The 26,546-nt window shown below is 47.9% G+C and overlaps 1 protein-coding gene across 1 annotated transcript; it reads right to left on the reverse strand.

Moving 5' to 3' along the window:
* Positions 1–7,850: 7,850 nt before the first annotated feature.
* On the reverse strand, positions 7,851–24,766 carry WNT5B (Wnt family member 5B). The gene is made up of 4 exons (XM_027726611.2): positions 24,639–24,766; positions 23,683–23,930; positions 17,275–17,567; positions 7,851–9,319 (listed from the first exon to the last, which is right to left on the reverse strand). The coding sequence occupies exons 1-4, from the start codon at positions 24,716–24,718 to the stop codon at positions 8,861–8,863; spliced, it is 1,080 nt and encodes a 359-aa protein (XP_027582412.1). The 5' UTR covers positions 24,719–24,766; the 3' UTR covers positions 7,851–8,860.
* Between the last annotated feature and the right edge of the window lie 1,780 nt (positions 24,767–26,546).

Here is a 26,546-nt window from a genome sequence, read left to right on the forward strand (position 1 = left end):
GGAGGGGATGGCAGGGAGGAGGAGCCACCGCGGCCGCGCAGGCGCACCGGGAGCGGGGAGGGGGGGGGGGGGGGTGCGGGGGCGGTGCGTTATCTGCCTTCCGTCCTGGGAATAGAGTCGCGGAGTCAGTTAGGTTGGAAATGATCTCTGAGGTCATCGAGTCCAACCTTTGACCGGACACGGCCACGCCAGCCAGACCATGGCACTAAGTGCCACGTCCAGTCTTTCCTTAAACACCTCCAGGGATGATGACTCCACCACCTCCCTGTGCAGTCCGTTCCAATGTCTAATCACCCTTGCTGTGAAGAAATTCTTCCTAATGCCCAACCTAAACCTCCCTTGGCGCAGCTGAAAACTATGTCCTCTTGTCCTGCCACTTGTTACCCGGGAGAAGAGCCTGACCCCCACTGGGCGACACACTCAGAGAGTTGTAAAGAGTGATAAGGACCCCCTGAGCCTCCTTTTCTCCCAGCTAAACCCCACCAGCTCCCTCAGCTGCTCCAGATCCTTCATCAGCTTCTTTGCCTTTCTCTGGACTCGTTCCAAGACCAAGATGTCCTCCTTGAGTTGAGGGGCCCAACCAGACACAGTACTCCAGGTGTGGCCTCAGGACAATCACTGCCCTGGTCGTGATGGCTGCACTATTCCTGACACAAGCCGGGATGCCATTGGCCTGCTTGACCACCTGGGCACATGTTCAGCTGCTGGTGACCAGCAGCTGGGCTACTTTCCAGCCACTCTGCCCCCAGCCTGTAGCACTGCAGGGGGTTATTGCGGCCAAAAAACGGAGAGGGTCAGCAAACACTATTAGGGAACAGTGGAGTTTCCAGCCCCCAGCAACGGGCTCTGGGCCTGGCAGGGGGTTCTCCTGTGACACTGCTTCCTGAGCAGGCAGCAGAGTGTCACCTTCTCCTACTGAAATCGGTGTCATGGGAAACCCCTGGGCCACACAGTGCTTCTGTGGCCAAGGGGGGCCATCTGTGGTGACAGCTCAGAGCCATCCGGGCACTGCGAAATTCACTGGGGGAAAGGTGCCCAACAGAATAAGTACCAGAAAGGACAAGAAGAATCATGATTAGTAGTTAAAAATTCCCAAATAACAATAATGCTCATGCCCTCCATCCATCAGTCTTCTCCTGCAGGGCCTGAAGCTGTTACTATACTCTCTTGTTTCTTAGTTCTGTTTAAATTACAGTTGAAATCTGTTTTTTTACATTAGCAGTGACAATTGAGAGGAGGACTCATCAATGTCTTTAAGTATCTAACGGTGGGAGGGTACCAAGAAGATGGAGCCAGACTCTTCTCGGCCAAGCAATAGGACAAGAGGCAACAGGCAGAAACTGATGCACAGAACGTTCCACCGGAGGAGAAAGAGCTTTTTGACTGTGCAAGTGACCACTCACTGGAACAGATTGCCCAGAGAGGTTATGGAGTTTCCCTCATCGGAGATATTCCAGAACTATCTGGACACAATCCTGTGGCATGTGCTCAGGGATGGCCCTGCTTGAGCAGGGGGGTGTGACCAGATGACCCACTGTGGTCCCTTCCAACCTGACCCATTCTGTGATGCTGTGATTCTGTGGTGTGAAGCATCCCTGGTGTCCAGGGCAGCTGCCACAGGCCCACAGTTGAGGTGGGAAGACGCCCCACTAGACCAGGGTTTAGTGCTTGGGACTGACCTGCGTGCTCCAGGGCACAGCACCGGGGGGGGGAGGCCATGGCCAGTGCAATGCCAGAAAGATTATGAAAACCAGATGGTGTTTCCAGGCCTGATGTCGCTGCAGGCAATTGGGAAGCCTGGCTCATGTGACAGGGCCTGTGTCTGGTGTAGAGGCACAGAGGGGGAACACCGAAGAGAACAAGAACTTCCCCTGTTAAGGAATGGGAAGTGTAGGCAGAGCAGCAGGAAAACCTATGCAACGTGGAGATTTCACCTCAAGAAATAATATCCCCGGGGAAAATGTTGGAAACTGCACACCTGCATCTTTTACAGTGAGACTAGTCAAAACACTACAGGAACACCACACTGTTAGAGGACAATCTTAGCAATTGCCAAGGAGAACAACTGGGTGATTTGGAGAGCCTGTCTGTCTGTAACTTGTGTGGCTCTATGCACTTCAGTGCTTTGCTGTGCTACACTCCAATCAGTACACATCCCCACACCCAAAGATTTTAGCTCAAGCCAGCGACTGCGAATGAAATAGTTAATGAAAGCAAAATTATCCCCATAAATTAATATTTGAGGTTTTTTGATCCCTAATACCCACAAACATTAGATACATACTGCCAGTTCCTTAAAACTTTGTTAATAAAGTCACAATTCCCTATTGTCTCCTTTAAAATATGTCTCATCTCATATATTCATGAAAGTTTTTATATTGCAGAGGGAGCAAGATAGTTACTGAAGATCACAGTTGTACTATTACATGTACTTACGGTTTCTCTCATCAATCAAAATGTACTTTGGCAGCCGTTGGGCAGCAGCAGGGAGAGCAGCAGCTGCAGTGGCTGCTCCAGCTCCACCCTGTGCCTGTCGGATGAAGTATTTCCTGCCCTGTCTTTCAGGATTTCTTCTGTAAAATGGCGCTAACGATTATAAAATATTTTGAGCCCCACTGACGAAAAATATATGTAAAAACTGCATGTCATTTTTATCTGTCATTTCCTGTCACCATAACTTAACATGTACTCAGCCAATAAAGAGGGAAATTGAGATAGGAATACTGTTTCAATAAATAATAAATAAAAGCAATTAGGGTAGTTTATTCTGGTTCGAGAGCCTGGAAATCAAAAAGAAAGAGCTGTGCTTGGCCATATGGGGCAAAGCATTCAGCAAGATACATTTTCAAACACTGAGCTGTGTACAGCCTGGACATTTATAGATAATTCCTAGAACTTGTAGCATTCATAAAATGTTCATTGCCTTAATTCCATCTCAGAATGTTTTTGTCCTACATACATAGCCCTGTGATTTGTAGAAGATGGCAGGTCATTACAGGTTCACCCTGTTGTTGTTCCCCAGCAAGAGAAAACAAATTTGCCTGTGGTAAATGAAACTGGCCAGAATCATCACAGTGAATTGCAGAGGGCTGCCACTCTAAAAGACTGGTCTAAATGTTTGCTCAGCCCAAGAAAGGCAATAGCTAAGTACTCGTGCAGCTCCTTGGGGCTGTGGACAGGACAGGGCTATGATTAGATCCAGCAGAGTGACTGTGACACTGGGTCTACCCCACATATTTTTATTTTTTTCCCCCGAAAGGCAGGATTGTAATGTGTCCTTGCAAGGTAATGCCTCATCCCGCCCATCCCACGTGATCACAATGCTCTTGGAGTCGTGTGAAGGACTGACACAGCTTTATGGCACTCCAGGAAGACCCATAAGACAAGTTATGATTCAGAACAAAACTGCCCTAAGGGCAAGGAAGAACCTGGTCTTTTTTTCTTTTTTCTTTTTTCCCCCAGCATATGCCTTATTGCTGAAAGCCTTTAAACTGCTTCTACTACTGCTTAAACTACTGGCAAACATACCTGAGTGGCTCCCTTCTGAACTCCCCAGGATGGCTGCCACCATGGGGCAGCAGACGGGGAAAGGGCCTCGGGGAGGTACTGCTATCTCCCTGCCTCCCAGTAAAGTGGTGCCTGCGCATTCTCTTTGCGTTTCCTTCCTTATCAGAGTTCTCCCCGCCCAAATCACCGAGGGCCTCACCCTCAACACACACTCCATCACGCTGCTGAAGACTGGTGCTTGCTGCAGCCACCACATTCCAAAGGGATGGAGCTGCTGCCGGTACCGCGGGGCCATCAGAGCCAGCTTGCACTGGGCAGGCAGTGTGGAGAGGTAACTGTGACACTTAGGGCAGGTGTCCAACTTCAGTGTCACAGGGCAATATTTAGTACTTCTTTTTACGGCTGCTGCATTCTATCACTGCTCACAGGGAGAACTCCTGACCCTGTTTGTTCCCCCCCTTTCTCTCTTTCTGTCTCTGAGGAAATGCTACCAAGTAGGTCATGCCTTTTTGAATTCTAATGCAAAAAAATAGATTTCAACTGTCATTTAATCAGAGCTAAGAAACAAGAGAGTGTAGTATCAGCTTCAGACCCTGCAGGAGAAAACAGATGAAGGCATGAGCATGCTGTGATCATTGGATTATACTGGGGGGGTTTATTATTGTTATTTGGGGATTTTTAACTGCTGATTGTGATTCTTCTTGTCCTTTTTGGCATGTGTTCTGTTGGGCACAGAAATCTTATCTTTGGTTATCTTTGAGGCTGGTTATATTTAGACTTCAGAGCTGGTATGCTCACAATGTGGCCCAGTCTCAAAGCCACCACCTCTCTACACTGGAGCTGGGACAGGCTACCCACTCAACAGTCTCTGTATCCATCAGCCTTTGCACACAGGGCATTGGTGCCCGCACTGCCCTAGCAGGCAGTCAGGATATGGCCAGGATGCACATCAGGACCAAGGACATGGGATGCATCTCTGGGTCCCAGGGATTGGCCAGAGTTTACCTTCGAGAAGGCGATCTGGTATTATGTTCACATCTGCTGTCAGTTGTACGACAGTTCCTTCAGAGCCTGCCCTTCAGTGAACTTGATTGCACAGACTATCTGCTAAAAACTACTTAAACTCAACTGTAGTTAAACAAAAGCTAAATGAAAGTTAATGACCATATAAGCAGCTGGTTCTGGAAAAACCTTGTGACAGATACTTGAGAAATGCCCTTTAGTCACTGGAAAGTATTTCCCAAGGTCTCTTTGGGATATTCTGTGTCTGTGTCAGCAGATGAAAATACTGTCTATATTTCTGTAGCCACAGGTGATTAGGAATTGCTCCCACAGTGTAATTTAAACCTACTAGGCTTCTCCCTGGATGGGGTCAAGTGAGCACAGAGAGACCCTTGCATGTTTGATTTTATATGACTGAACAAGATCTGCTTCATTTGTGCTTTATCAGGGCTATAAAACTTGGGTCCATATAGAAAGTATAAGTTACACTCACACTTCTGGTCTGGGTTCAGCTTATTTCCTGAATTGCAAAAGGCAGCAGTTGCTGTGTTACACTGAGCTCTGGGTAGGCACAGACTTTTTGGACACAAAGAATGGAAGCCTCCAAATGATGCAAATGGCCTAAAGTTCAGCAGTGATAAAAGGTTCCTTTAAATTTTCTCACAACCCTGCCATATCTTTTTACCATAATTAATATCAAATGAAAGTTTCTGTTCAGGGATCAGCTACTGTTTAGCTTACCTTGCAGCAGAGCATACTAAGGCCTCATTCATTCGCATTATAGCTTAGGTGGTACGGGCCAGTTGGGAAATGCTGACAGATTTGCATCCTGTTCTGCTCCGTTTAGGAGCCGATGTTCACTGACTTGCAATAACAGTGTTTGCACAGTGCCTTTAAGTCCAAAATATTTGAGTTTTACATGACTTAAGGGTGGTCATTTCTATCAGCCTTGAAGTGCAGTGACTTCAGGGTTGGCATGTGGCAGCCAGTAACCAGCACACACTATATAATAGTGTATTGTGTGACTATCTTATCCATATGAAATTGCAAACAGAATTCGAGGAGGCAGGTATTTGATTCAGAGACCAGGCTAACCTCCCTAAGCCTTACCCTAGCTACAAGACATTCAATACCCATAAATAAACAAGCCCCGAGTTGACCCCTCTTTTGTAGCACCATCTTTCCTCCACCATTGTGCCAGAGTAGGGCTTTGCTGCTACAGACCCTCCGAGGCTCCTGCTAAGCCCCCCAGCAACCACCTCCGAGCATCTGACCCTCCGAGGTGCCGCTGAGCCTCTCTTTGTCCCGAATTGAGCGTGTCCCAACACAATGGGGATACAGCTGTCTGCCTGCCAGAGTTAATGAGCATAGAGGGTAGGCCTTCAATTACCTTCTTTATCAGACATATTTCTCAAAAAGCTTTACAGAAAAAGGAGGTATTCTGCTCCTAATTTTATACAGAAGGAGGCTGGAGGCTAAAATGCAAGGAAATTAAGTAATTTGTGGAAGATTACAAAGCAGATAATCGGCAGAGCTCAGAATCAAGCTTAGCTCCCCAGCCCCGCACCCCTCTACCACTTTTTGCATCTAAAAAGGCACAACTTAAAATCCAACACTTTTTAACTTTCATAGTAAAGAAGCAGTTCTGCTGCAGTTTTCTGTTTGACTTCTTTTGGCTTTGCATCAAGCCAATCTGGCTGTGTTCTTATTTTATACTTACTAGCACCCTAAGGAGGATCTTTTATGAGTGGGCGCCATAGAAATTAAGTTTTAAGCTACAGTTTAGTGGGATCAAGTTTTTGGATACAAAATTCCCAGAAAATCTAAAATACTGAAACCTAGGTCTTATAAAAAAAGAAGGAGGAAGGAAATCTAATGGTCACTTCTCTCCTATCACTATATGGTCCCAGTCCAATAGGAACTGCTGGCTCCAACCAGGCTGCCAGAGGTCTGGAGTGCTGGGACAAAAGGCCAAAAAACATCTCTTTTCCATACAGACAACATTTTAGGTGGAAAAAGAAGGACATATCCAAGGACACCCAGATAAATAGTAGCCCTAGCAATGCCAACTTTTCTGCTCCCAAAGTTGTTTACACCCACAGAATTTACTGTGGTGCCAAACCGCAAGGAGAGTTGTGACTCCCTTAAATGTGTGGTCTTTATCTGAAAGGCCAAATGAAGTAATTTTGAATTGTTAGGCACATTAACAATACCTGAGGGTGTCATATACAAACAGCCAACACCTTTAAGCACTGATGCAATAAGGATGGACAAGAACATTAGGTGGGGGTGGTGGGAGGAAAGGTCTTTTTTAGATGTATCCGAGGTAGAGCAAGTTTTATTACTGGGCTAGAAACATATAGTATCCCAGGAGTGAATAGCTCACACATTTGATCCAATCTTGGGCTCAGTCCAGCTCCCACTGAAGTTTAATGGGAGTTGGATCAGGCCACTGCACTCACATTTTTTCCATGCATGGAAAACTATTTCCGTTACTTTGAATTACAATACCACTGGCTTTGGATTTTATATAATAAAATAAATCTAGGCCACTGTTTATATTCCAAAAAAATGCATTCTGGGATGCCAGCAAATATATTGCCTGTTGGATTAAAAAAAATAAAATAAAAACTGGACACATTGGTTTAAAAAAACAACAGCTCCTAATTATTAAGCATAATTTTTCTTCCTTGTGCTTTTCTGGAGTCCTCAAACATTTGAAGTACGAAAGGTACATATAAATTCTTCTCTGGTGGTTGAAATGGTGGAATCTGTAAAACTGCAATGTTTTATAAGAAACAGAAGTTTAATATAAAAATAATAATCTTCACAACTGGCTCTTTGCTTATTGGCATATTTTGCGCATTTTAAAATTTATAGGGAAAAAAAACAACACCCTTGGAATGTCAGTAACAAAGGGGATGTATATTAGCAACCCCTTAAATTTTGGGAACTGGCTCCTCTTGATTGTTCTGACTGCAAATGAACTCTGCAGATGCTGAGAGGCACAGGAAATGTGCTAGAAACAGCATTTGTTCCCTACTTTATGAATTGGATTCTACTGAAATCCCAATGTGGTAAGACTGATTAGCAGACTTTGGTAATGCCTTCTGCCCCAGTACAATTTTATTATAGTCTTTTATTACCAAGGGAAAAAAACACAGAAAAAAACCCACAGAAAAGACACCCACATTCTGGGAGCAAACATTATCTGTGGTGAGCTTATGCCAGCGAAGAGCATGGCCCCTGGACTCTGAAATACAGAGCAGCAAAATAAAAGGCATGTCACCAAAAGAATAAAACAAAAACACACATATACACAAGCAAGAGAGGGAAAGAAATGTCACTGAGGGGTGTTTAATGTTAAAGAGAAACTATACGACTGGCATGGCGGTGAGGAGGATTTAATAGAGCTGAACAAGGTGACCACCTGCATCCACTTCAAAGAGGAAAAACCGGCAGTGGTACGAGGAGTGCTTATGCAGTCATGTGCACGTGTTTGTGCACAATGCTTCTTTCTACTGACAAAATATACTTTGCAAATATCCCCGGGCACTGGCAGCTTTTCTTCTGTATTGACAAATTCAGTTTCAGCACAAGATTGAAAGGAAAAGAAAAAAAATTTCCCTCACACACAGAGCCACGTAGTCTGAGCTGGACAGATTTCCCTTGGCCCAGGTGGTACAGAAGAGGTGCTGGCTCCATGGGGACTCCCAGGCTGTGCGCTGGTTAGCCACAGGCTGCACCTTCCTTCTTCCCAACAGATGGTGGTAAACCTTCCTCCACCCCGTTGTGGTCTGGGGAGCATCCAGGAATGGTTTACAGGACTGCGGATTTTAAGCCATACTGGGGTAAGGGAGCCTTGGCTAACCTTCCTTCTAGTGTGACAAAGCCCTTTAGACAGACCAAGAATTGGTTCCAAATTCCCCAGTGCAGGGTTTGAAACTCAAATAACTAGGACTCACCCACGTTTGGCTGTAATTTCCGATGTGCAGTAACTATGCAAAATGCTGAGATTTACTGATGAGAGAGCAGGAAGAACCCACTCTTCTTCTTCTTCTTCCTGGCTTTCTTTCTGTAATGAAATAGTGTGTGCTTGTGTGCTTTGCCAGCACCTCCTCAGCCTCTTCACCCTGATTGAAACAATCCTAGGGGAGATGCACCCAAAGACAAACTCCCCAGCAGAACTGGCGGAATGTCAAACCAGCTGGCCTGATGGGGGAGATTTCAAAACCAAAATGTCTCTTAAATAAGCTTCTTTAATTATTATCATCATCTGTTTATTTATACAAATATAAAATATATTTATATAGATTTATATAATATAGATTTGTTGCTTTGGTGGCTCCTTTCATTTACAGACATACTGGTCAACGATCTCTGTGCACTTTTTACACTTGACATAACAGCACCAATGGAACTTGCAGTGGCAACGCTCCACCTGGACGCTCTTGAACTGGTCATAGCCCCGTCCGCAGCACATCAGCTCACACCCATCCATGCCCTCTGAGGTCTTGTTGCACAGCCGGCCCTGGGTGCCCAGAGAGCCGGTGGTCTCGTTGCGCAGGCAATAGTCCGGGCTGGGGTCAACGTAGACCAGGTCCTCTTGTGTCGGCACGTTGAACCGGTTGTTCACCAGCTCCAGCTTCCCCTTGCGGCTGATCCTCATGGCAGCGGCGCTGTCGTACTTCTCCTTCAGCAGGTCGCCCACCTTGCGGAAGTCAGCCAGCTGCAGCCAGCAGGTCTTGAGGCTGCAGGAGCCCGACACACCGTGGCACTTGCAGGCCACGTCTGCCAGCTTGTACACGGCCTGTGGGAAAAGAAATGCAATCAGGCAGAGCTGCGTTTAGTTTATTCCTGCTGCACTGGCAGCTGGCTTAAGTACAATGAATTCATCGCGCTTTCAGAACTGCTTTGATTACCCCGCAATTTCTGTTGTTTTGCCCTTCAGAAGAGACAAAGGTCTTCTCATCTCCCTGTTGCGACTGCTGTGTTCCTGTTCCCTAAACATTTCTATTTCTGGTCACATTGCCTGCAAACACGGCTTCCTCGCCCCACCTGCTTTCCCTCTGGCAGACTGCTGGCTTGACAGCAGGGTCATGAGAAGGAAAAAAAAAAAAGGATGAGTGCTCTTAGGGTGGACTCTGGAAAATCCGCATCTCACAGACCACAGCAGTGTGGCATGTTTTTCCCTTCAGTGCTGCGGAAAGGGAACACCTGGGAACCAGCCCATTTCCTACCATACGCCCCAGGAACCAAGGCTATCACTTGTAGGGATACATCTGCATCCTTTGGAAACAAATCCGCAGACCCACACCCTTTCCCTTCATGCCTGCTGAGAGGAGCTCGTCCAGGAGCAGCGTCCAGAGAGGAGCAGGCAGGGGTGGTGGTGCCAAAGATGGGCACATCCACCCTGGAATGGAGCAGTTTAGCTCTGCTGGAGGTGTAAACCAGGCGCCCTCCTGAAGCAGCAGGGCTGAGCTGGGAGCCCTCGCTGCGGACCTGTGCCATCTTGTGCCCACACGTCTCCCTCCACCAGCAGGGCTGTCGCCAGGCAGAAAAGCCTAGATTTTAACAGCAAATGCAAGCTTTCCGTGCTGTCTTTTCCCAGACGGTTTCAGCTATGTTTTCAGGAGCCTGCAGGGGCTGTAGATGCATCATACCCCTGAAAACCCGGCATCAAAGTTAGCAAAGAGTCTTGAAAATTCAGGGCAGTGAGCATTAAACCCTCAGCAGAGCAAGTACAACATGTAAAGAGAGACAGACGGTGGTTACTCTCCTCCTCCTCACACTAGCTGGGAGGAGAGTGAAATACTGAAAAACATTCTACAGTAACAAAGCTGAAAACCATGGAAAATAAACTGAAATGCAAGTTGTGTTTGTTCTTTAGATCAATTCCAGAGACAGGTACAAAACTGCATGCTAGGTGAGATCCTGTCAGCTCTCAGGCACTGACAGAGCTTGCAAAGCAAAGAGCCAGCATCCCCACACCATCAGAGCTGCTCCGTTTTATAGGGGCTGACCCCCCCAGCCCTTGCTCCTCATCCTCTCACCAGCAGGGTCACATCTGCTCTCCCAAGACCATCCAGCATCCTCCAGTGCCTTTGCCAGATCCCACACACCAACCAAAGGTGTTTGGCATCAGCTGCAAAATTGCCACCAGCTGTTTTTGGTGGGGGAGATCAAGGAACACGGGGAAAAAAATAGGGTGCTCAGAAGGAGATGGCAACGTGTCCCCTAGCCAGGTTTTCTGCTGAAAAAAAAAGCAGCCAAACACAGAGGTTTCTTTTCTGCCTCACTCACTGACAGAAGAAAGCTTCACAGCTCTCTGCTTTCACATGCCAAGGACTAGGCGGTTAAGGCAATTGAGCATAGTGCAAGCAAAACCATCTGCCTGTGACTACGTTCTGGACCAGCAGCAAGAGGTCAGAGTTCTCCTACAACAACTGGTTGCTCCTGGCCTAACTAAGGTCTAGTGCTTTTGACAGCTAGTGAAGATTCAATTTGGCTTAATGGCTAAATCACATGGAGGCCAGTACAGCTCCTGAGAAAGTCAATGGAGTGAGTCCCTAAAACAGAAAACCTTTAGTTGCCCTCCTCAGAGCTCAATTTACTGAGGCAATCCCTCACGGCACAACCTTACAGCGCAATGTAACAGCTGTAACAAGCTGGGAGTTAAGCGCTTCTCTGGGATCAAACTACAACTGCAGAGGACCAACCACACCGTCACTTAAGGATTCCTGTTGTACTGTAACCAGACAGAGCTACAGCTGAATTTCCCGTGCACCAGACACTTACTATATCCTCACTGCATTCCCAGCCTGCTTGTTATAAGCTTGTGTTAGCACTTTTTGGTTATGGTTCTGTCAAATCCCAGGCCACCTGTGCCTCCCTTGCCCTTGCAAGTGTTTTTATAAAGTATTATGATTCTTCCTAATCCTAGGCTTTGTTCCTTTAGAAAAACACTGCAACTCAATCCCTCTCAGTTAATGTCATGGGACTGAGTTCACTCCGTCTTGGCTTTAAGCAATTGATGCTCAAAACATCTGGCCCATGTGGGTAGTAGCTGTGCTGGGGAACAGAATGCTACCAGTTATCACAGGTAAGGATGGCGCCACTCAGCCCCCACAGCTCCCACCACCAACGTCCCGTGGAGGTAACCAAAGCTTCAACTGCTAAATGACTCTACACTCTCCCCCTTTGCTGCTCGGATGGGGAGAAAGCAGAGGAAATTGGAGAATTCCTCTCTGACCATGCTCAGGTCAAGGTAAAGAATAACAGACCCCACATGCAGTTCTGAGGGCAGGAACTGATCGATGGCCATGCCACTTAAACAGGTAGAAAATGCCTCTAATGGAAAGGCTTAGAGCCCCTTCCCATAAGCCCAAGTTCTCTTCCAATTCTTTTCTTGCAAGAATGGGAACAGGAAGAGGATTAATGGGTAATTCCTCTGTGGTCAATTAGCCAGACCCCCTTCCAGGCTCTTATGGCACTGGCTCGAGTGACTGATGACTGAGGCTTGCCATATGCTGACTGGGTAAACAGCATGGAAGGACTGACCATCCCAGTCTGCCAGACACAGTGACAGATAAGGAATGGGGGAAATAAGAGAGGGTAATGGAGACCAATTGGAAGAAAAAGACAGATGGAAGGAAAGGACATATTGAGATAACAGCCAAAGACAAACAAACAAGAGCAATAAAGCCAGAAGCCACCACAAGGACTCCAATGTGGACTGAAGGGGTGATGGGGTCAGGACTGCCTGAAAGATAAAAGGCCTCTGATCCCCTCCCATCCTCCCCAGCTCTTCTTGAGAACCATGAAGAGAAGGGACAATCTTCTCTCCTGCCACCAGAGCTGCTCAGGGTTCAAGGAGAACTTTCTCACTCACAGGAAACTGAGTGAAGGGACATGCCAAAAATCTGCCTATAAATCAGAAGGTATCAGCTGAAACACTGGCTGGGAAAGCGGGGCAAGGCTGTAGTGGGATGGCACCTTGGTGGTCACTCCACAGTGTTCACTGCTGGGTCTCCAGTACTCCTTTCCTTCAGCATCAACTTTTAGGAGTATGGACTTACAAACGCACCTTCCTACTTCCAAAATCAGAATCTGAGAAGTTTAGGAATGCAGGACTAGACAGGATCTCCTTGGTTATTAAGTATGATCTCTTGCTATTGTAGGCACTGCTTCAAATAATATTTTCCCTAAATGCATACAGTGCCCTTTTAAAAGCAATTAGGTTTTCAGCCACCATTATTCTGATCACTATTGCAATGATAAAATATCTTTTTCTGATTTCCAGTCTAAATGTATTCACTTTATGCTCATTTGCTATTGTGCCAAATTGTCCTTTTGCTTAAAGAGTACTTTTCCTCCCATATTATTTCTCCCATGAACACAGACATCAGTCACATCCTCTCTTAACTTTCACTTTAGTAGGCTAAATATGGCAAGCTGGTCTAGCCCACTTTCTTAAGAAAAGATTCCTATCCCTTAGGTCAGCCATAACAAGCCTTTTCTAGTCTGAGGTCATTTTACTTGGGAATATGAGAACATACAATATTGTGGAGCCTCACAAGAGCTTAATACAATGGCATTAGTATTCCCTCATGTTTTATAAATAGGCTTTCCCTAGTATGTTATAGGATATTTACCACCTTCTGAGCCACATTACATCTGTAGCTGACTGCAGACCCATTTCCTAATGACTAAAACCAAATTTCCTACAAGGCCTCAAATGATGGTCTTAATGTTGTTTTATTGGATGTCATTAGCTGCTACAAAATTCAGATTCTCCTCTGCCACCTTTGCATCATCATCAAATTTCATCAGCCTAATGCTTGTGTTGAGGCTGAGAAACAAAAATATTCAGGCAAGTCCTTGATGAGCTCTGCTAAACAAGCTCTGTTAAGATCAAGATACATCCTCTCACAATTCACTGATATCTTTCCTTGAACCAGTTTCTTGTCCATCTCATAGCTGCTGCATTTTTCCTTATATTTCCCAATTTAACAAAGAATTTTCCATGTGGGAAATACCTTAAATGTTTCAGATAAATGAGACCTATTGGACCCAGTCTGCTTTTTAGGAGATCGGTCATATTCTAAATGACTGTGTGATCAATCTTTGCAAAAAATGTTCTCAAATTATTTCCCATTTTGCCTGTTTCTCTGAGATATCCTTTCTCCCAGGTCCACTTGTAAATGAAGCCAAGATCACAGGTGCCATCTCTTTCAGAGTGCCAGGAAAGAAGGTGAGCACTCCCTGAGACTTGAGCGGTTTATGCTACCTGAGTTTTGCATCTGCCTTAGTGGCAAAAATTTCCATCTCCAGCCTTTCTCCTTTGCTCCCATGCTAATATGCTTTTAAGAGCCAAGAGGAAAGGCTGTCCTGTACTGGCCAAATACCAGCCTGACCAGAAAACCCTGGAACACGCAGCGATGTGACCTCAGAGCCTCCTATGAAAGGATCTGGAGATGAGACCTGAGATGGCTCTGAGATCTCCATCCTTTCATATTCATCTCCTTTCCCAATCCCAGTATCTCCATTCCTCACTACCCCCAAATACTCATCCACTCAAATCCACCCCAAAGCCCCAGCCACAATTTCTCCAGAGCCCTTCCCTCTTCCAATCCTTTGCAGCCACTTGACTCTCATCTGAGTCATCTGGCCCGATCCCAAACTCTGCTTCCTTAGCAGCCCCCTGCACCATCCCACCTATGTCAAGTCCAATGGCTCAAACTTCAGTACTTGGCTGCTCAACTCCTCTTCCTCTACCTGTCTGAACTTTATAGCTGCCTCCTTGTGCCTTCCTCACTCCCACAGGGTGCCAGCACCATCAGCCTACTCTGGTAGACCTTGCCTGCCCCTGTGGCACCCTGCCCTGCCTGGCTTCCCCCAAAAAATACAGTCCCAGAGGTATTTAAAAATCTACACTTCAAGTACTTATTCCTGCTAAGCAGAAGTGTTGAGGACAGAAAGAGACATCTCCACTGTGCAGCAGACACGCAGCATCCCTCTCCATGAGCAATGTCCCGCGCTCCAACTTGGAAGCCCCAGGTAAAGCGCTCACTTACTTTTGGGACCAAAACTTCTCTGCCTTTAGACTCAGCCCCATCCTCATTGACTATGTCTCCTTTCTTCCAATCTCCCCCAGTCTGCAAAGTTTAAAAAAATTTTGCTGTTTATTTTACTAACCTTTGCAAGGTCCGACTCAGCGGGATTTTTACTATTCTCACTTCATCTTTACACTTCTTGACCTCTAAGACAGAGCTTTTCATTATTTATTTGCTATCAGTTGTTTTTTTCTTCCCCCATTCTTAGTAGGCTCTTGGTCTATTCCTAACAGCTTCTCAGTTATTCATTCAGTGAGGTCTGGATATTCTTCCTATAAGCTTTTTCCTCTTGCTTGGCATGCAGAACTGTAATGGCTTTAGCATCTTTGACTTGAAAAAGTTCCAGACCTCTTCCACATTGAGTTCCTCGGCTCAGCTTATTAACCGGCTCCCTTAGTTTATCAGAGTTTTTTTGAAATCCACAAGCTTAATTACACACTGGTTCATACTACCATTTAATTTAATCTAAAATGACTTGTGTTCATTTAATCTAAGGTTATTTTCTACAGCCATCTGTTCTACAGAGTCTACAAAACTCAACCCTGAAATAACACTGTCTTTCGCTGGCCCCTTTGGAAAGCTTTTGTCCAGGTCCTGGGTTAACTGGAGACACAGAAATGGCCTTGAGAGCTTGTCTACAGAGTCCAAAGAAGCGAGGTACTGTAGCACAATTTAAAAAACTTTCTGCACTGTAGTAAAGGCAGGAAATAACTGCCTTTAACTCTGTCCCTAAAGCAGGACAAAGCTTTTTTTCCTCTGTAGCATCACCTGAAATCACAGCTCAGCAAGAATCTTGCCTATATAACAAGAATAACATGACAGGCAGTATTTTGCCCGTGGCATGGAGCAAGCATCTTCTGACTTGATCTTCTAATACAAATGTTACTGCAGTTCAATTGGCACCTCAGATTATTGGCCATATTCTGTCCCTGGATCCCTCAAGGCAATAGGGCTGGCTGCTAAAGTCTCATAACATACTCACTCCCTATTTTAGGTAGAGTATTTTTTTGTAGTAATCCAAGTTCATGACTCCAGACATCTAAGATGTGCAAAGCAAGTAATGCAGAAAAGAATGTCATGTTCAGGCTACTACTCCACTACACCCTCCATTTCTAAGCAAATGCAGACCCTCTGCCCTTCCAAGCCAAAAAAAAAAAACAATCCCAAAGCAAAACCTACTGAGTTCTACAGCTTTCAAGTCTGTTTTTTTACCTACTGCAAATTTACCACAATTTGATTTTTCAAAAGAACCGTGGAATACTCACAATGCTTCAACCTGACACACTGATTTCACAATCAAAAAAACAGAGCACATCATCTTTGGTGGCAAAATGAAGTTGAAATTACATGCAGAAAAGACAAACATCCATGCGAAAGGGAAAGATAATTCACTAATAATTAGAAACAAGAAAGGGCAGAAAATTGATAAGGAAACTAAGGCTATTAGTTAAGAATGTGCAAAAGAGCAAGACTAAGTACGCTTAATAGGATTTTTTAACGTGCAGTAGAAATAAAATTAACCTTAGAAAAGCTTACTTCTACAGAAGAATGATAAAATCTTAAAACACCCTGGGGAAAATGCACAACCGTTGAAGTAAATATTCCTGTTCTACTTTTGGAAAGAGGAGGGATTACATGGTTGTACCACATATGAAGGATGCTACACCTTCTGGGCTATTAATCACAGACAAAGCAATTGTGATAAAAAAGCAAAAGTGCATACACTGAATGCATACAAAAAGGGTATGGGAAAACTGGAAAGGGTACACTAAATTGACAGGGAAATGATTTGATGGCTGATGAGAACCTCTGAAAGTGAGAGAGTTTTCAGTGCTCTATCTAGTTTGTCAAGAAAGAATGGTGAATAAATTACAGTAGATAAATACTTGCATGCAGAGGAAATTCTGATTACTAAGAGGCTTTTGGATTTAGCTGTAAAAGTCAGAAAAAGAACTGATTAGAAGCTGGTGCCAGATAAATTCAAATGATAATGAGGTACAGCATTGAAACAGGGTGATTAATGATGGTACCATACTACAAAGTGAAGTGATGGATTCTCCATCCCTAGGGGTCTCCAGATCACAACTGTGAATCTTCTCAGGAAATATTTGTCACCTAGATGCAAATTATTTATTTTGCCCAATAGCAAGGCAACTGAGCCAGGCCTAAGTTCCAGAAATAGCCAGGTAGCCTGATTCGATGTTTGCTTCTGGCCTTATGTTCCCAAAAATCTAAATGATGGTAGGAGAAGAGAACTCCAGATGCCAAAATATTATTCTTTTCATCAGCCTGTCACTTCCAGAGCTCTGGGAAGCTCATTTCTGAGACATTAACTTTAAAAATGGGCCATAACAGCACCTAGTTTATTTGGAAAGGGCTTACATGTCTGCACGTGTGCCATACGGTGTCTCAACAGACCCCAAAATTCACTGGCTTTAGCTGGCAGTGGAAGCCTGACATTAAAACTGGAATATATCATTGTCAATATTGTCTGTAATATTCTGAAAAATGCAGAAAACGTGAGCATACACTCTTACGGGGGCATCACTGGACTATCCCTCATCACACCTCCAACTAATTTGGTATCCAGCTACCTCCAGCCTTCTGACTCTGCCTCCGAGAAAAAAGAAAGGGTCAGCATCCGTCTTACCCTGCGACCGGCCTCGTTGTTCTGCAAGTTCATCAGCATGCGGGCCTGCTCCTCTGAACCTCTCACGTAGTTCTTCTCCCTCTCCTTGGCATCCACGAATTCCTTGGCGAAACGATATCCGTACTCCACGTTATCGCCGCAGCCGCCCCACAGCCAGTCCCGGGGCAAGTCCTTGGGCCGGGCCGTGCGGCTGCAGCCACAGCTGGAGAGCTCTCCCTCACGGCAGGCCCGGCTGATGGCGTTCACCACCCCGGCGGCACTGACAGCGTAGGTGAAGGCGGTCTCTCTGCTCCCTGCCAGAGAGGTGAGACAGACAAATTAACCACAGGCAGACAGACCTCACTGAACATGCAGCACACAGTGAGGAGCAGGGCCTGGGCAGTGAGATATGGGGTGCTCCGATAAGGCGCACAAAATTCACAAGAATACGATGCTCAAGAGCAAGGGCACCATCCTGTTCTGGAAGAGAGGGACTGCCCTAACACATGCCTGCATCCCAGTTTTGTTTTCATTTCACTTGTAACAGCTCCAGTCAATTGACTGTCCAGAGCTGGCAGTTTCTGCGTAACCAGGATCAAACCCAAATCTGATTATCTGACATGCACCAGGGAAGGGTCTGAGATTCCTGGAGCAATGTTCTTTAGAAAACCATGTTCTTCATCGTTTGTAGGTGCTGCTCCTCCAGGGTTATTATTTTTATTACACCTATGTTTGAACATTTAAGAGCCCTGGGAACTGCAGGCCTTCGCCAAAAGAAATAGCAACACTATAGGCAAGAACTGCTCAGCCTCTTTCCCCTTCATCTATCCTCTCATTTTAACTTGAAAGAAACTCTCAAACAGCAAGAGGGTTATTCACTTGCTGAAAATACAGCTGCTGCCTTAGCCACTGCATTTGCCAATAATCAGTGAGAACAAGTAACAAGGTTGGGCCTGTGCAAAAGAAACATTCTGGATAAGCCAGTTATCACCTGGAAAGGTTTTCATTTAACTGGGACAAGCAGTCTTCACGGGCTCCTCAGTTCATCGACCTTATTTTGGTTTACATAAGGTCAGCTGAAAATTGTTTGGAGACAAACTGAAGGAAACTCCTTTTTACACTACAGCATCGAGCCAGAGGCTCTCCCAGTGCCTACAGAACCGCAGTGCTGGAACAAGTAAAACTTTCCCATGTAGACAATAATAAATGAAAAGACTTTCCATTAGGAGGTTTACTAGAGAGTGCCCTGCTTGGCATGTATGCCCTACACAGCATCTGAGCCAAGCAGCTGGATCGGGTCTCCAGCTATGTATTCCTGGCAGTGATTCAGCCCCAATGTGACCGGGGCACCATCACAGCCAGAACACTGCATGAGGCCAAGCACCAGGAGCGCTGTGGGTCTGAAGAGGGGGAGTAGAGAGGGAATAAGGAGGAGAAGGAGGCAATCCACACCTGCACTCTCACCACACGGTCTAACAAGCTAAACCGACACCTTCAGAGTCATTGTGTTCATCACCAAACTTTCAGTGATAAAGAGAACAACTGCCAAAGCTTCATTTGAATAAGCAATCTAATTGTGAAGAGCTACTTACACCAAACCCCAGCAAGATCCTCTCATGCAAATTTGAATGACTTCAGAGGGCAGATCTTCCAAGAATACTTAGTTTGTCACCAGCCCAGGAGGCTCTCAGTGCCAGCACCGTCAGCAGGGCTGAGCTGATGCTTTTGGTATGCTCTTGTTCCAATTTGCACCTGCGGACAATCTGTAACTAATAGCAGCTTATCACCAATTTAGCGGTAATGACCCAAGACAAAGGCAGGGCTGTGAATGGCATCCACCTTGCAGAACAACTTGTGATTCCCCCACCCCAAATGAGAGTCCAACACTACGGTTTCTGCTCTGGAGTGCAGCACAAGGCTGATAAAATACTACAGGACGCGTAATATAGAAGGGAGGGCCTTACTAGAAGGTCACAAGGAGGGAACTATGCTCCCCTAAACCTCGCTGGTCTGAGAGGTAGAGAGGAGTGACTCCTAGTTAAGGTAATTCAGCTGGCCCATAAGGGAGTTCGTTTTTCAATAACCAAAAATCAAGCTTTTACTCATCTAGCTTGTTTTGCACGTTATGGTTTTTTGAAGATAACAGCCCAATGTGCAGTTTTGCCCCTACCCCTCTGTGCCTGTATAGAGAGAGCCCTGCAGACACATCCTGTTAAGTAGAGCCCTCTCTTGTCTATAGAGATTAAAACAAAGGCAAGGAAAGGACCTCATGCTGTTACAGCTCTTGCAACAAAGTCCTCACAACTCCAGGTGCTTAGCATCCTTACAGCTGGATTGAGATCTCTGAAAGCACAGACTGGATTTGCACTTTTACTGTCCATGTTTTAACCATCTCCACCTGTCAGTCGTAGCAGCACAACTCAAAATGCAGCCCCTGGATCTGCACCAGTTGTTTAAGGCTGCTGGAGGATGGTGGTGGGAGAGGCTGGAACAAGTCACAGCAGGATGGGTTTTTTTCCCCGTGCTGCCCACAAAGCAGAACAAACCACAGTGCTCACTCGACTCTGGTAGTAGGTTTGGAAGATCATGTCTTGGCCTGGGAGGCAGGATCAGATGTGATAAAAGCCTGTGTTAATACAAACCAAATTTGTAGCTGACAACTGAGGGCTTATACACCCAAGTTTTCTCTGCTCTCCTGCCGTGCCTTCCAGCCTTTGAAAAGTATTTGGGTTTTTGCTGGTCCTCTCATTCCAGTTCATTCCAGTTCCACACCTCTGTGCTGTCGTCTCGCAGGACTGGGAGTGTTCCCAGATTTGTTCTGCCCTTTTCCACACCTCTGCTGAGCTCTCCTGAGCGCTGGATCAGAGTCACCCCGGGCTGCCGGGGCCGATGCCGGGGGCTGCGGGCCCCGGGAGGCTCTGCCCGCCGGCTTGGAGCTCCACGGAGCTCTGCTGCCCTCCTGTGCCCGCCCGCCGCTGGCAGCAGGACGGGGAACCTGGGGCTGCGGCGGCTCTTGGGGGGCACTGGCGGGATGTGGCGTGGGCAGCACCCAGGCAAGGGCTCGGTCCCCACGGCTCCCTTCCCTGGAGCTGCTCGAGAAGGAAATGGGAGAACGAACCCAGTGGGGAGACTGACACAAAGATGGTAAAAATGTGTCAATTTAACTTTTTTGATGAAAAAGATTTAGCTTCAACTGATTTTTTAAAAAAGCGTTACCCTAAAGTTTGCCAATCTCGAAGAAAAACAAAGAAAAAAATATTTCTCTTTGTTCTCTGGTTTTATGACTCTTTTTTTTTTCTTCTTTTAGCATTTGAAAAGGCTGAAGAGATAAGATCTCTGGCTCCAGAAATGACTGGACTAACCTGGAAACCCCAGCCTTGCATTTAGGATTACTCAGAGGGAGATCTGTTCTCTCCTCCCCTAAGGAAATTCTAACATGACCTTTTGGGGTGCTCTTGTCCTCTCCCCCTCATAAATGTAGCAGTAAGGAATGTCTGTATATAATGCATAATATATATATATACACGCACATGTGCAGTCTAAAATCTGTATTGACAGAACAAGAAGTAGCTTCAGAAGAATAATATTTGTACATCAGATATAATTATTGAATAAACCACATTTAAAAGGTAAGAGCAACTCTCATAACAACACAAGCAGTAGGAGGAAGTAATGCTGAAAAGCACCCCACTTCAGTGCTGTGGATCCCTCTACAAAAGCTTGGTATCATTGGACTGCCTCACCTCTCTGTGGAACACAGAAAATGAAGGTGTAATGATTAAACACAGACCGACTGGGTCTCCTGTTTCTGAGCCAAGCCAAGTTCTGCGAGGGGGAAAGGAAACTAATCTTCCAGGTTTCTGAGTGAACGCTCTCGCGAGGATCTCCCAGGCTTTGGACTTGGCCAGGTCAGATTCTCCTCCCCTCTCACAATCTAGAGCAGCTCAAGAAATCATGTAATATATGCCATGCCTGCATCGGTGGGTGGGCAGCCGAGGGCTGCTGGCACATTACACACCTTCTGGGTCCTTCTTATCACCTTTCACCTCCCTCTCCACAACAATCTGGCATGCCTGTGCACTCTTGCAGATATTCTGGTCTCCAGACCTTTCTCGTGCCGTTGGCACAGAGTACAGAAAAAGGGCTGTGGTCCAGATTTGGGGCTCAGAAGTTGAAAGCAGGAGACAGACACACAGTATGAACCCAGGGAAGAATGTCTTTATAGCTAACACAACATGAGATTGAAAGGCTTTGTCTTCTTCCTCAGTGTGGACAATAGATTTGCTGAAATGATAAGCAATGACTCATTACAAAGTAGAAAAATGCAAAAGCAGGAGGTGGAACTGAGGCAGCACAGCAGCTTATCACTGACACAGGCAACAGTGATGAATCATGGATCCCCTAATACCCCAGGCCACCTTTGGTGACAGTTTTCTTATTGCTGTGCTGCCTTGTGCTGGAGTATAAACATCTGAACATACTCTAAGTGCCCAGAGAATCTAAAGGAGATGGGTTCAAAACTCTGTTAGGACAAGTTTTTAAACAGTGGGCAACTCCTGGCCCACAGACACTGCCATCAGTAGATTCCTAAGAGACATACAACAGGACTCAACAAACAAATGCAGCACACATAAATCAAGCAGGACTTCTGGTCATACCTGTCACATACCCACAACACCTCCTGCCTCCATCAAAACCCAAATCTACTCCCCATCTAAACAAATAGGATCAAATTCATTTTAAAGAGGAGAAATCTTCCAACTTCCACTATCCCTTCTTCCTGTACACACTCTGATCTTTCCTGACAGCTTCTCATCCTTCAGATCTGATCTTTGCTTTCTCTTAGTTCACCCTTACTTTTCCAGGTGTGGACTCTCCCACTGGAGCAACCCAGGGTTGCAGGAAGATGCTGAAGAAGAGAATGAGGTTTGCTCCAGAAGGGGAGATTGCTATATTCTTGCATCCTTGTGGAGTCACTACTATCTCTTTGGGGATCTGAAATTTACCCCGTTCTTCAGGGTAAGTTATGTGTGAGGGAGGGACACCAGAAAGGAGAGATGGAGGTCTATTTTCTGTCCTTTCCCTTTGGTGGCTGAAATTTCAGTTTTCATACCCCAAAGCACAAGTTTTAACAATCTGGGATTGCATGCAGCCCCATGTGGCCACCACCCTCGCTATCAGAAAGTGAGAGATCAAGGATGCACAGATGCCTTGGATGTGTGTCAGGAACTAGAAGTATGTGTCAGGAAACGGCATTTCCCAGGGGAGTACCCCAGAGAAGAATTGTTAGGGTATGGGCTAGGCAGAAAGGGAAGAATTAGAATGGCTCTGATGGGCTGAATTAGGAATTTTGAAAGATTTGAGTAACAAATGCAGAAATATCCCTAGAGTTCTCTAAGATAACGTATAAGAATTTCAGGATCAGATGGAAGGGATCACAGGACTTGGTGCCCTATCGCCTTGACACCCCAGAGGTATTAAAGATGCACCTCTTGGTGCCTTGCTGCCTATGCAGTTTTTTTCAGAGTTAAGCCAAAAAAGTGAGAGCAATGCTGGGGGCAGCTAGGGCTTCAGGAGCTGAAGGTCTTTTTCCATCCCTTGCTAAGTGTTTTCCTTGACCTCACAACCGAAAAACACTGCTGGTTCTTCGGTGTAAATGATTGGCTTTGTGGGTGGGAAAGAAAACCTCTTCAGACAGGGGTTGTGGGGAGTGAGTGTGTGTGTGTGTGTGTGTCTGTTTTAACACCTTTTCCTTATTGTCCTGGCTGTCGGACACATCAAAACGAGCCCGGATTTCTCAGTTTCTTGCCATCAGATGATTGCATTTCAAAAGGAGCTGGGACAATGTAGCTAGGTCACACCTCAATTCAAGTGCAGCAATGGCCTGTCAATGTGCCTCTTAGGGCCAGCAGGGCAGGAATTATAAAAATCGCTTAGGTTTACACAGAAAGTGGCAGTACAAGGAAGGGGGGGAACTCCCACGCCAAGGGAGCCCTATTTCCCACTTCTCAGGGCTGCATTCCCTGTCCCAGGGTACTCAAGATGCTGGTAACGATAACACGGGGCCACTGTTCCTGGCTCCAGCTTCTTCTCTCGCTACCTTTAAACAACCCCTCAAAACAGAAGACGCCCCGCTCTTCCTGACCGTCCCGTGCTTCCCCCAAAAGAAAGTGTCCCCCTCACCCCCCGCTGGCTCCTGGTGTGGCTCAGGTGCACTGGTGCCACCCGCCCAGGCACAGGCAGCACCAGCACACCAGGGAATGGAAAAGCTCGTTAAAGGCAGCTTTAGGAGCTGGTACTAATGGGGCTCATCACTCCTGCATGTGTATTTGAAGGAAGGGAGAAAGGTGCAGAGGGACACCCGGCCTGCACTCAGCACCTCCCTGCACTAACTACTAGGTGTACTAGTGTTCTACCAGGTGTTCCTACCTATTTTCATGACCCTCCCAAAGACGGAGGTGTTGTCCACCGTGCTGCAGTTCCACCGCCGCTGCCGAAACTGGTACTGGCACTCCTTGATGGCGCTGCGGGCCCCTTCCCCGATGAACACCATGTGCTCCTGGTAGAGCTGGCAGAGCTTGCGCTGCCCAGGGGAGAGCCCCGGCAGCTGGCTGCACACCGGCTGAGCGCCGATGATGTACATCTCAGGTCTCTGGATGGGGTTCATGGCCAAAGACCTACGATGAGAAAAACATCCCAGGGAGTCTGGAGGGAGAGGCCCCCTCCGCGAAGCGCCCGGCACCTCTCCCCGCCAGCCCAGCCCAGCCCAGCCCGGAGCCCGGGCGCATTTCTCATGTCAGCTGCCTCCCTCCACGGCTCTGCCAGATGCGAGGCTTTTCCAGGGCTCTAGCGGGAGAAACACAGCTCGTTTGTAACTCGAGTTTAAACACAGAGGACACCCGGGATGGGGAGGGGGCAGAGAGAAAGCTCAGCACTTTCTCTGCAGAAGAAAGCGAGTAGCTTTTTTACAGAGCGCCAGCGAGCGATGCCTGCCTTCCAGCCAGGCTATTTTCCGCTCTTCAGGAGAAGGGGGCTCCGCGGCTGCTCCCAGGGCTTTTGGCAGCGGGTAGGAAACCTTACCCATCCACTCCCTACGCATTCCCCACATCCTAAAGCCCGGACGGCATTTGAGCGAGCCCGTACAAAAGGAGCCCAGAAATGCCTGGAAGGAGAGGGGCTGCGTCCCACGTCTCCAGAAACTGGGCAGGGACAGTGGGGGGGGGGGGGGGGGGGAACCTGGAAAGAAGCGAGCTGCTGCGAAAGAAGCCCGGGAGGCAGGGAAGTTCCCGCGGAGAGCACAGGGCAGGGAGCTGCCGCACCGCCCCGGACGGTCCCCGGACCCCGGCCCTGGGCGGACAAAGGCACCGCCGGCTCCCCTCACTTACCACCAGGAGTTGGCGTCGGCCACCGGCGAGGTGCAGCTGCAGAGGAGCGCGGCGGCGAGGGCCAGCCTCGGCCCGGTCATGGTGGGCTGCGGGGGCAGCCCCCGCCGAGCCGGCCGCCGGGACGGGGCGCCCTGCGGAGAAGTGCCGAGGAGAAGCCCTGGAGCGGGGCCTGCGTGCGGCGGGGGCGCGGCGAGCACGGCCCGGCTGCCGCCCCCTCCCACCCCGCAGGACCCTCCCCCGGCCGCCGCCTCCCGGGGGCTCCGGCGGCGGCCCTGCCTCCCGCCCGCCCCCGGCCCCGGGGCAGGGGCCGCGCTGCCGGGGCTCCGCCGGCACCGCCCGGGGCTGTTCTCGCCCCGACGGGCGTCGAGAGGAGCTCCCGGAGCCCTCGGGCCGCCCCCGCCTTGGGCGCGCCCGCCGGTGCCGGGTACCCCGCGGCCGCAGGTGTGCGGGAGCCGGCGGGGCACATCAAAGCGCCGCGCTGGCCCCGCTGCCTTTGTAATGCAGAGTCGGCTCGGAAATGAGCTGTGCCCCCTCCCCAAAACGGCCTCCCGAGGGGCCTCACGCCACGGACCCGGCCCGCGCCCCGGGTGGGGGGTCTGCGAGGCTCGGCCGGGCCGCCAGCGACGAGCGCAGATAGGGCTGGCACCGGAGTCTAATGGCTTTATGGGCAGGGGAGGTGGACAGGAGAAAAGCTTCAAAGGCTCCTCTTGTCCAAACAACCTCTCCCTTCCCCACTCGACCTACTGGCAGCTCCTCAGCCCTGTCTCCCCCAGACACCGGCAGAAGGCAAACGCAGGCATCCCACACTGCGGGTACTTGTAACAGATGCTCCTCACACCCTGCCTCCCTCATACCGCAGTGAAACAGCCACCTTATCACGCCATCCACACCACTGCTGCTGCCTCCATCTCTACATGGCTTCCCGCTGTCCTACCCTGTGCCACATGGTCTCCACCTCTCTGCCATGGAAAAATGCCCCCCCCCTCCTGCCCCACACAGTGTTCACACCAGGCCTGGTGTCCCCCCAACTCTGCCCTGCAGCAGTGGCTCCCCAAGGGCAGGCTGAACTTGCAGGTCCCCCCCAGGCTGCGGCCACGGTGTTCGTGGTCCAAGACGTGCAAGTGCCCAGCCTTTCAGTCTGCCTCACGAGCAGCACCCGAGACATGAATCACCAGACTCGGCAGCTCAGACCGCTGAAGTATATTTTTTATCGAATTCCTCGCACCCGCCACGGTGGACTTGCTGTGTTTGTTTGCAGCACGCTTCGCTTCCTCCCCCATCCAGATGTGCTGTACCTGCAGCTGGTGGCCCATCTCACCTGGCAGGCAGATGTGGGGCTGCAAGTGCCAAAATTAGCCTCGGGACAAAAAAGCCTTGTGTGACCCAGAACCTCGGTGGGAGGGGAGTTTTACTGCCTGGGCACAGCAGGATCCACGTCTGAAGAAAACAGGGTGACTTTATTCACATCTTCTATATCCTCCCTTCTCCTCCTCCCACAGCCCCGAGCCTGATGGAGGGATGCTGAGGTGTATGTGTGTGTAGCCACGCATACATGTTTTGGGTCTGTTTCTATAGGGAATAGACAGAATGGAAAGTTTATCTCCGTGAGTCTGGGGAGGAAGGAAGTTGTGTATGGATGAATGGCTTTTCCATGACAAACAATGAGTCTGCACAGACATGGTGTGATGTCACCTAAAGAATTTCCAAGCCAGCCTCAGATACAGAAAACCTTTTCGCTGGCAGAGATGAGAGCCTCCCACCTTTCCATCTCACCACAGCCAGAAGGAAGAACTAGGGCAGGGGGAAAAAAATAAAAGCCCGTGCTGTCTCACACACACACACACACACACACACACACACAAGGCATGCGCCATGTAAATAGATGACATGATGGGAGAAGTGCATCTC

This window comes from Pipra filicauda, unplaced genomic scaffold (genome assembly GCF_003945595.2).
Source record: "Pipra filicauda isolate LSUMZ 115617 unplaced genomic scaffold, ASM394559v2 scaffold2_size9829703_pilon, whole genome shotgun sequence".
NCBI classification, from domain to species: domain Eukaryota; kingdom Metazoa; phylum Chordata; class Aves; order Passeriformes; family Pipridae; genus Pipra; species Pipra filicauda.

Coding starts and splice junctions, on each gene's coding strand:
- WNT5B (XM_027726611.2), bottom strand. CDS start 24,718: ATGACCGGGCCGAGGCTGGCCCTCGCCGCCGCGCTCCTCTGCAGCTGC. Junction 23,931..24,638: donor GCCGACGCCAACTCCTGGTG/GTAAGTGAGGGG, acceptor TTCTCATCGTAG/GTCTTTGGCCATGAACCCCA. Junction 17,568..23,682: donor TGGGAGGGTCATGAAAATAG/GTAGGAACACCT, acceptor CCTCTCTGGCAG/GGAGCAGAGAGACCGCCTTC.